This window comes from Panicum virgatum, chromosome 1N (assembly GCF_016808335.1).
Source record: "Panicum virgatum strain AP13 chromosome 1N, P.virgatum_v5, whole genome shotgun sequence".
Lineage (NCBI taxonomy): Eukaryota > Viridiplantae > Streptophyta > Magnoliopsida > Poales > Poaceae > Panicum > Panicum virgatum.
In genome coordinates, this window is record NC_053145.1 from 59,443,454 (window position 1) to 59,453,752 (window position 10,299).

At 41.1% G+C, this 10,299-nt stretch overlaps 2 protein-coding genes across 2 annotated transcripts; one reads left to right on the forward strand and one right to left on the reverse strand.

The window, feature by feature from the left end:
- Positions 1–1,261: 1,261 nt before the first annotated feature.
- LOC120657110 (basic leucine zipper 8-like) lies at positions 1,262–2,168 on the forward strand. The gene has a single exon (XM_039935364.1). The coding sequence runs from the start codon at positions 1,478–1,480 to the stop codon at positions 1,985–1,987; it is 510 nt and encodes a 169-aa protein (XP_039791298.1). The 5' UTR covers positions 1,262–1,477; the 3' UTR covers positions 1,988–2,168.
- An 823-nt stretch (positions 2,169–2,991) lies between these two features.
- Positions 2,992–9,855, reverse strand: LOC120657109 (serine protease SPPA, chloroplastic-like). Its single transcript, XM_039935363.1, has 13 exons — positions 9,353–9,855; positions 8,943–9,126; positions 8,719–8,856; positions 7,583–7,753; positions 7,412–7,515; positions 7,058–7,125; positions 6,566–6,732; positions 5,228–5,297; positions 5,002–5,156; positions 4,697–4,802; positions 3,977–4,064; positions 3,763–3,906; positions 2,992–3,425 (listed from the first exon to the last, which is right to left on the reverse strand). The coding sequence occupies exons 1-13, from the start codon at positions 9,737–9,739 to the stop codon at positions 3,192–3,194; spliced, it is 2,016 nt and encodes a 671-aa protein (XP_039791297.1). The 5' UTR covers positions 9,740–9,855; the 3' UTR covers positions 2,992–3,191.
- Between the last annotated feature and the right edge of the window lie 444 nt (positions 9,856–10,299).

Here is a 10,299-nt window from a genome sequence, read left to right on the forward strand (position 1 = left end):
ACTGACATGACGCACCTTCGTATTTTAAACTCGAGGTTGCACTTGAGCATCAGCACAAGAAGATACCTTAACTATGTTACTAAGTAATTCAAAGTCTAGAAGTTAATATGATATTCTAGCAAGGAAACAAGCACATGGAAAATAACTCAAAAGGAGTCCTATTACTGTTCCTAGGCCACAATATTTGATACTGATGTCTGAGCAGCAAGTATGACATATTTACGCCCATTAGAATGGAGCTATGTATGACAAATGATTTTGTTTGAGGCTAATGCACAAACACTACCATAAAACGCACATGGATCAGGACGGTTCAGGTTTTACTTTCAAAAAATAAGGTCCTAAAAGCCTGACAAAACCATGTTGCCAGCTGGTCAAAACCATCCTAGGAACAGAATGTCACATTGAAGACCACTAGAATTCTTAGTACATAAAACTCAGTTAAATAATAAAAAGGTAGGGAGCGACTGGAACTACGCAATGTTTATGTGCCAAAGCATAAGAGCTAGCGGATATGGTTTCCCTTTAGTTGATGGGAAAATTAATGCCAAGTTGCCAACTTCTGAAGTGCACGTTCTTTTTATCCGGGCAAAATTCAAATGGGGCCACAAGCTCACAACAGTAGACAGAAGACACCAACCTTGGTACCTCTTCTTTCCTTCCTGAAATATTCGGACAGAAGACACCAACCTTGGTACCTCTTTTTTCCTTTCTGAAATATTCTCCCATTTCATGAGAGCTCTACCAGAAACTATCAGCAGCCATTGCAGAACAAAATACCATCCCAATGTCCATTAGGATTACCGCTGTCATCATCAATTCACCACACTGTTTTCATTTAGAAAAAAGGATCTTGAAACCCCAGGCCACAAGTAGATCACAAGTAGATCATGAATGCGCAGATACAACCCTTTCTATGGAAAATAGTATCTCGATCACGTATTGTACTAAGTCATGCATGTGCAAATACAACCCCAGGCTGGAAGCTGATCCATGACAGTATGGCTCTTTCAAGCATACACCTTTAACTTTACAGTCCATTTCCCTTCCACAATTCTTCACAAATGCCTGTCACTGTTATCCAACCACCATTCTCTTCAAATGGACAGAGCACCTGGTGCTAGTGACGTTATTCAGGACCCTGCATCTCATGGCCTTTGTTTGATCGCAAATGGACAGTCTAGATAGAGGCACTTTTGGAAACATACTGGATCAATACATTTCATAAAGCTGGCACAATAATAATAAAAAATGATGTCCATCAAGACATTTGGTAATTTCAGTCTCATGTATATGTGCAAGTTCTGCTGCTGTCCCTGGCTTCTGTATATCAAAGCAGCACAGAAAGGCAATTTCAACGTTGCAGCTGTGGGTCCTGTGCGTTTCCATGATTCTTGCACACTATAAATCCACCCCAGTACCCTCTTCTTTTCTTTCACAAGCCATTCTTTCCCTCCATTTCATAGCTTGAGAGAACATGTACCCTGCTGAGATTGCTAGTGTTCCATACTTATCTCCTGCAAGTGCAGCTTCTTTCAAACCTCATTACCATGCAGCTACAAATGACTTCCTCTTCCAGTATAGCAACCTCCTGGTGCCTCATCCTTCATACTACCAAGATGTTGCCCACCTGGTCCATGAAGCAAGCTTGCCAGTTGGTAACAAATCCAATTCAGAGGAATCAGATGATTATCAACTCAGCCTTGCAGAAGAGCGCAGGAAGAGAAGGATGATATCCAATAGGGAGTCTGCCCGACGATCACGCATGAGAAAGCAGAAGCAGTTGAGTGAGCTCTGGGCGCAGGTTGTCCACCTGCGCAGCACCAACCGTCAACTCCTTGATCAGCTGAACCATGCCATCAGAGATTGCGACCGTGTTCTCCATGAAAACTCGCAGCTGAGAGATGAACAAACCAAATTGCAGAAGCAGCATGAGAAGCTCCCTGTAGAGACCACAGGGAGTGGTGTCATGAGTCCCGACTCTTGAAGTATCCAGGATTACATGTATTCGATGGATAATACGAGACTTAAACTAAGAGGCTTCCTTCGTTCTATCCTGAGGTTTCATTTTTTGTATCTTTGCTCTATGTTCGGTATCGATGTTAGTATGTAGTGGCTGGGTGGTGACTAGTGAGTTCTCCATTTTTATTTCATCATATTCTATTCAATGCCACAAAAAGGATAAAATAACAAGGAACTTCATTAAATAATTTTCTCAGAAAACGGTCACAAGATAAATCTGTTAGCGGAATAAATAGCTAGCTATAGATAGGAGGTCAGTAAGCTAGCCACTCAAATTCATGCGTATCCAACATAGAGAGCATCACAAGAACTAAAAATCCATGAAAACTGGAACGCATTCTATGATTGGCGAAATGCACTAGTCCAAAATCTCTTTTTGGCTACTGGGAAAATGAAGTGTTATAAGTATAAGAATTTCCTTTACGACATTCTTAGTTTCTTACAAAGAGCTGATCAGATAGGGTTGTCACATAGAGGAACTGTGTCGAACAGGACCAATGTAAAAGTGTTGCTCAAACGACAATATGAAGCTATAATCAATAGTTCAACACAAGTCAGATACATATTCATATGCACTGATGAAGTCGATAAAGATTTCATACTGTTACTCGCAATAGCCGGTAGTGGAGCATTCCCATAAAAAGAAAAGAAAGGGTGCTGTCAAAGCACTACTGAGTGCAAATGTAGTTACCTTTCTTCCTCAGAAAATTCAATTGCCTGCAGACTCCTGAATCAGTTATGCAAACCCCAACCTGCCAAATTTGAGATATGGTCAACGCACCTGATTGTGAAGGTTACTAGAGCTCCTGCTACAAGGCTGTTACTGGGTTTCCAGCCACAAGAAACCGCCTGAAACTTGGATATGCTATATTGTGCGACACACATAAAATTTCACCAGTGAGAGTGTCTTAGGGCCACCAGTGAGAGTGTCTTAGGGCCTTTGGCGGCATTAGAGGTTAGCATCAAGCATCAGAAAAGGTGAAGTTTCCTTGATTTTTTACAGTATATCAATCCCGATACTTTTAGTCATTATCAGTACAAAGATCAAAATAGCATATACAACGAATTAACTGTACAAATCCTAACTGTTTCCGAGTAATGCCATTATGAATTTTCCCTCATCCCTAGATACAAATGTTTGTAAAACATAAGGTACTGGAATGCTAGTGTCAATCAAAATAGTTTAGGATATCTTTTATGAGCAAGAATAATTGATTTTCTCGCGACATATCTCCTAAATTCTCAAACAAGATTCCATCCATCCTAGCTTGCACTCCACTTAGGGAGGACATGTCCTGAAGCATACCCTTTACTGCCCTGTCAACTCCAAGCAATGAATCCCCAATGCCTGATAAGATTTCCGGTAATGTTGGCGAGGGCTTTGAGACTTCAACTAGCTGGATCTGCATTGTTTAGCATATCAGCATCTGGAAGGTGAACTCATTATGCATTTCCTACTGAAGCCGATGCACAAATGCAGCGAGCATATTTGTCAAAAAGCACAATATCAAAAATATAAAAAAAATCAAGACGTACAAAAAAAAATACCAGATGCGAATCCAAACAGAAACAGATGAACATAAGATGAAAAGCTCCACTAGTTACGTTGCTTCATGAGAATGGCAAGCATTAACAAGTAAAATAGTTGAATACTAGAAAAAAGAATAGATGCACATATATGCATGCAACATAGAAACTTGATCGAAAATCGAAATACACTGTCTTTATAGTAGAACAAACCTTCTTATCCTTTGGTATATTAGCTTTCTGTTTTGCAATAGCAAGAGCTTGTGAGAGTCCACCTACTGAATCAATCAACCCTCTTGAAAACGCATCTTGGCCACTCCAGACTCGACCTTGAGCAACAGTCTCCATCTGATCAACCTGGTGGCACAAGCACTTAGCAAGTACTTGAAGACACATTAGTTACTCAGCATCTGAGATAAGTTCTTACACTCATTGACCGTGACATGGCTGCTTTATCACGAAATAATGCATAAGCATTTTGCGCTGACTTTTCAAAAAGCTCTGCCTCGTCCGGTCTGCAGAAAATCCATCACGTGCTTCAAATTCAAAGTGGTTCAAATGATACTGAAGCATAATCTAGACAGACTGACCCATGGTAGTTTACACCCCCCCCCCCCCCCCCCCCCACACACACACACAAGTGAAAACCAAGGTATCGGTAAGTTACTAACTAATCAACTAAGACTCCAAAGGAAAAAACTTATTAACTAAAGCAAGCAGAAGCAAGTTTTATTTCTATTGGCAAACAAAGCATGTTGGTCTTGGTCAAGTACTTACTAGTTAATTCTGAAATAAAATATGACACATCGTATATTGAATGTCACAGTTAATTATATTATAAGCCGACAAATTGGCCCAATAGACTACATTATGGGAGTTCATGTTCACTAAATATTGATGGGGCTCATACTTCAACACTGCAGCGCATTCACTAACTTATAATTTAGAAAATAAGCTAACAAACTAAAACTGAATGATGAGAAGGAAACATGCGCTTTGTTTATGATGCACTAACATGATAAAAAAATATTTCTGTAACCAATCACTGCAAAATAAACCACAGTTCCAATGCACTGCTTTTTATGTCGTTCTTATTATTAACTATGGTCCACTAGTACCACAATGCAAAAAAAAACACAGATTGCACCTTAATGGTCGTTGATCAGCAGCATTAAGCTCAGCATATCGACCCTTGGATAGAATTTCTTTATTAAAGTCAATCCTCTCATAAAGCTTTTGAAGGCAGAACTTCCCTGAAATTCCAGGTAATCAATATCAAACCAGGAACAAGTACAAAATAATTGCTCAATTTGCTACCTAAATTCTGAATATACTAGAGTTAATCCAATTCCAAAGTTGTGACCACTGCAGGTGGAGAACCTTAGAACTTGATGTAGATGACATATCACTAGCAAGGTGGATAACCTTAGAGCGCAAGATAGTAAGGATCACCTGTAACAACTCCAATTGATCCTGTAAGGGTAAGTTTCTCAGCAACAATTACTGGTGCAGCCATTGCCATGTAATAACCCCCACTAGCAGCAACATCAGACATGGAAGCAACTACAGGCTTGGAGTTGGCTAGAAGTCGGATTTCCCTCCACATCCTAGTTGAAGTAAGAATTGGTTACTGTATAATATGCTGTTTCTAAGAAGTAAATCCTAAGGCATGACTTACAGGTCAGAAGCAAGAGCATCGCCACCAGGGCTATCTATCCGGAGGATAACAGCTTTGTACTTTTCTGATTCTGTAAAGTGTTTAGGAAGTTCATAATTAAAAAACACGGTAATGATTCTGTTACCTATCAGATGATATAAACAGGAGTTTGCATGTGGGACTACTTCCTCTGACTTTAATTTAAATTGTTTTAGGATTCAAGCCAGTCTAAATTTTTCAACCTTGACCATCAACATATAAAGAATTAAATAGATTGACAATGTAATACTGATGTTAATTGAGCCATCATGAAAAGTACTTTCATAACATATAATCTTTTTTCTATCTTGTATACCATGCTTTCATGACAATGTCTAGTCAAAGCTCAATCTTGCATACCATAACAATGTCCTTGTACTTGTGATCAGAGAGATTGAGAATTCACCAGAACAAGAGAATTGTGGGTAATAAGGTTGCAAAATAGCTTGTAAGATTAAAGTCTAAACGAAGGGCACCATATAATTTCCTATCTAGGTTTATCTTGACAGTGCAATATAATACTTTTTTAGAGAGAAAGAGAGGGAGTTAAAAGAGTTCACTAGTTGGGGTTACCAATACATTGGCAGGTACAATGGAGATGTGTTACAGACTTTTTACTTTTTTTAAAAAAAAAGAAAAAGAAAAATATCTTCATGCAACCCCCCCTTCGGGAAACACAGGAGAACTACGTGTCATCATATTAGAGATAGCAAAAGAATGCTGGTCTGTTTACAATGCCTCGAAGGGAAAAATAAACAAAAGGAAAACAAAAAATAGGTAAAGACAGAACAAGGGGGGAAAAACCTCTCAGTACACACAAGCCAAACTTAAGAGGCCAACGATCAGATGACCAACACCCAAGACAACAACCGGAAGGATAATAGCATAAATTAAACAAGATTTCATTAGTCCTAGAATTCCAAGAGTTAATTATTCAGCTCCCTAAAATAGTGTTTCAGCACAAACTGAAATTGGACAATGAATTGGCATAGATGAGGGCAAATGGAAAGTTTCATGTTTCTAATAAACAAAGAGTGGCTGAATGCCCTGCTGTAAATGGTTTGTAATCAATATTTTGGCTGAACCAAAGAGAGGTATGGAGAGGCAAATTAGGAAGTGATTACATATCATGTGTTCTGTATAAATAAAAAATCCACATGTACGCTGTTTAAAATTGTAGAATACCTGAGGCCTTATAGTTGGTACTAAAAGAAATTTCCAGTCAGATTCCAAATCAAAGACATAAACTCGCTTACAAACTATAAATCAAATTTTCAACTCAAGTATCAACTAGTTGCTGACATAATATAGTAAAATTACCTCTAACAGTCCGTATCTTCTCAATCAACTGCTCAGCGATAATGCCTGAACTAGGAACACTCGATGGGCTATGAGTACGTGTTATGCTTCCAGAAGCTCTGATTATGGCAATCTGTTCTCCTCCTCCTTGTAATCCAAGAGTCCGCTTACTAACACGTGAGTATTTACTGGTAACGAGAATAAATGCTAGTTCAGTACATGAAACAGTAAATAGGTAGGAATTGGCATCCTGAACTAGTAAAGCAACATTAAATAATAGGTCTGCTTAACCTTTCTGACTGGAGGAGACCTCTATTTAAAGCTACATTGCCCAGAATGTGTACAGCAGAGCTTATTGCATTTGTTTGAAACAAGGATATTTGAAAATACAGCAGAAAAGATATGTAAAAGAAATAACTAGGAAAGTCCAGGCAGTTTTCCAGAACATTAGACATGACATTCTCATTCTGATAGACTAGTTTGTTCCCAGTATCATAGAAATATTTAAATTACCCGTAGTCAACCATACGCAGACTTTTCTTATCTTTCTGTCCTACTCGCTCCTTTAGCATTGCCATTACCTGTTAAATTGGACAATGTTAGCAATGGCATATGCAGAAGAAAACTTATATTATTAAGAAGGGTATTTCATCTATGAATTGCTATGAGCAACACAACAATATTTGGGTTGAACACTTAACAACACACTTAATGCTCTCAGCAAATCCGACCCATTACACGGGGAGGAGAGGAGCAAGAAAAAAAATCAAGCAAAGGAGCAAGTACCAAGTAAATAAACAAGAAAAAACAGCAGCATCCTCTCCGTGCTGTACATGCCCTGAAGGGAGGGGGGCAAGAAACTCATACCTCATCGTCATACAGTAAATCTGTTATCCAACCTTCTTCCTTGAGTCTGGCAACCTGGTAGACCCCTGAATTAATGAATTCCTCGATTTCTTCTTTTTTCTTCCCTATAGACAAATTCTATGATGACATTTTTTTCTTCCAAAATATGTAAAGCAGATTTTCTGAAATTACCATGTGTGGAAGATATTGTGTCCAGCCAGTTTCCATAAATATTGTCAAGCAATGTCGCCAACATCTCCCTAACTTCATTTGACATGCTCTTGCGTGCAAGCTGATCTCCGGCACTTTTGTATTTACCAATCCGTTGAATTTCTGGCTCTACTCCAACTTTCTCGAGAACACCTTAACAAGCAAATTTTAAATTATTAGATACCCTGAAAGGAACTTAACTGCTTTCAAGTTGTTTGTGTGCAGAACAAAAAAGTATGACCCACTACTCCCTAGTGAGAAGTTAAACTATCAGAAACGTATTAGACACTACTCGGCTGGCGGGGGAATGACCGCCCCCGCGGTATTGTGTGATAGAGAAGACCGTCTCACACAGCCAAGAAAATCCCCGAACCCCTGCCCCACCCTTACACAGCGGCACCGTAGCCCATGTGAGACGACCACGACCGGGGTCGGGCCTTAGACCTGTGCTTTGGCACTATGGGACAAACGAGGGGATTTTTTTTAACCTCAACCTGAAATTCGCACCCATGGGGAGTCGAACCCAGGACCTGAGGGGTGCCGCTGGGTTCCCTAACCAACTCAGCTAGACACTAGTCCCTACTATCATAACTGGAATCTTGGAAATCTATGGTCTGCAAAACACAATTTTAACCACAATTTTCTTCTAACATATTTGTAAAACCTAGTATGAAAATATTTTTGAGATAAATATGTGAGTACCACTTTCACGGGTCCTATCTATAAATAGGGAAAGATAGACAATATTTAAGGAAGTTAACTACATGTGTTCAAAGCATCACCGTTGTGTCTGACACTCTGACTGGAATAATCATATAGAAGAGTATAACATTATGATAGAATGGATTATTGTACTAAGAGCAAAAAAGTATGAGAAAGCTCATTCCAGGGTACTATGCTAAACAACCATCTAATCACTAGTCAGAGTTAACAACTAACTAATTCTGCTGCGTCAAAAAAACCACGAGAAACCAGCAAAAAATTATTTCCACAATTAACAAGTGACACTTTGAAACAGAATTGTAGAAGAACATAATAGTTCTTGTTCACCCAAAAATAAAAACCATAACCATATCAGCAAAGTAGGCGTATCATGTCATTGTCGTACAAAAAATTACCTCTGAGAAATGTTTGCTGAACAGTTAGACCAAACAGAGCAACATAAGCACTTGGTGGTGCATATAGCTCACCACACGCACAAGCAAGGTAATACTCTTTCTCCCCACAAACAGGCATGTAACCAACAACAAATTTCCCTAAAAAAACATTCAAAATTAGTTCATCATATGGCATGCATGGACATAAATTAACATACCAAACTCAACATCGCCTCTTTAGGTACCAGACTTCTTAAAATCCACAATGTGTCTTCTGATCTCATCCACCTTCGCCCACCCACATCTCAGCGGCTCTATGTGCAGATAAATCCCTGAGATCCGTGGGTCATATGCTGCCTTCACAAAATTTTCACAAATTTGTGGTAGTGACAGCCCTGATGAGAAGCGTGTCTTCAACTGATCAGATACCTGCAACCATTACCAACAACAACAAAGAAAACTCACGTCACACAGTAAATTAGCAAAAGTTGACAAACACTAGAGGGAAAAGAACAAGGTCTATTACAGAATGGCAACTAGTATTTGCCGAGAGTGGAGCGCACACCATATGGAAATTCTATTATTAAACAACCGGCATGACGATAAGACCTTCAGAATGCACGAAATGAGCAACCGCATTAAAGGGGAGCATAACCTCGCCGCGAAGCTTCATGTTGAGGACGCTTCCCTTGCGGACGCGCTGCCACGGCGGCGCCACGAGCATACGGAGTTTCACGGCGAGCTGGGTCCCCCACCCGAGCTCCTCGACCTCGAACGCCGACGCAGCGGGCGGTGGCGGCTCCTGGGCCTCACCGGCGGCGGGGGACGGCTCCTGCTCCTCCTTGGTGGGCCCAGGGGAGGACTCCAAGGCGCGGATCGGTACACGAAGCGGCGACGGTAGGATGCGGCGCGCGGCGGAGGGGGGAGAAGAGGGGAAGGAGGCGAAGCGGCGGTGCTGGGAGGGGGAGAACACGAGGGTGGCGGCGCAGAGGTGGGAGGAGTGGCGGTACGGCGCCGCCCGGAGCACGAGAAGCCTCGCCATTGCCAGGCGAAACTTCTGGAAGCGTCCAGAATGGCGGGGAGCCGAGGCGGAGCCCTCGTCGGCGCGCTATGGCGCCGGGGAGTAGCGCGGATGGGGGGGGTAGAGCAGTGGAGTAAGGGGGAGGGACAGGAAGCCGAAGCCCGAAGAGGTGTGGTGGACCGGGTCTACGGATTGTGGGGTCGGGAGCGAAGGGGGTGGGCCGTGGGTGGGGGATAGGTCTGGGGCGGTTGGCTTGTCGCCACGTTGAGCGCCAGCTGAAGTTGAGGAACGATATTACGAGAACACTTTTTGAAAAGTTTGCCGGGTCATCTGGATAAGGCGGCCTCAGATGAAATTCGCATATTTAACTTACGTTTTGATTTCATTATGACCAAGTTTCTCTCATCCAAATAAAATACAGATGTTTTGCCTACGTCTTTAGCAAACTCTAGCTAGGTAATTGTTATAGGGCATGAATTAACTGCTGATGGAAACTAAAATAACATTCCGAATAAGTTGTCGCTTGAATCGTCTGAAGCTGTGGTGGGCTTTGGAAGGGCACTCAACATGTTATCCATCCT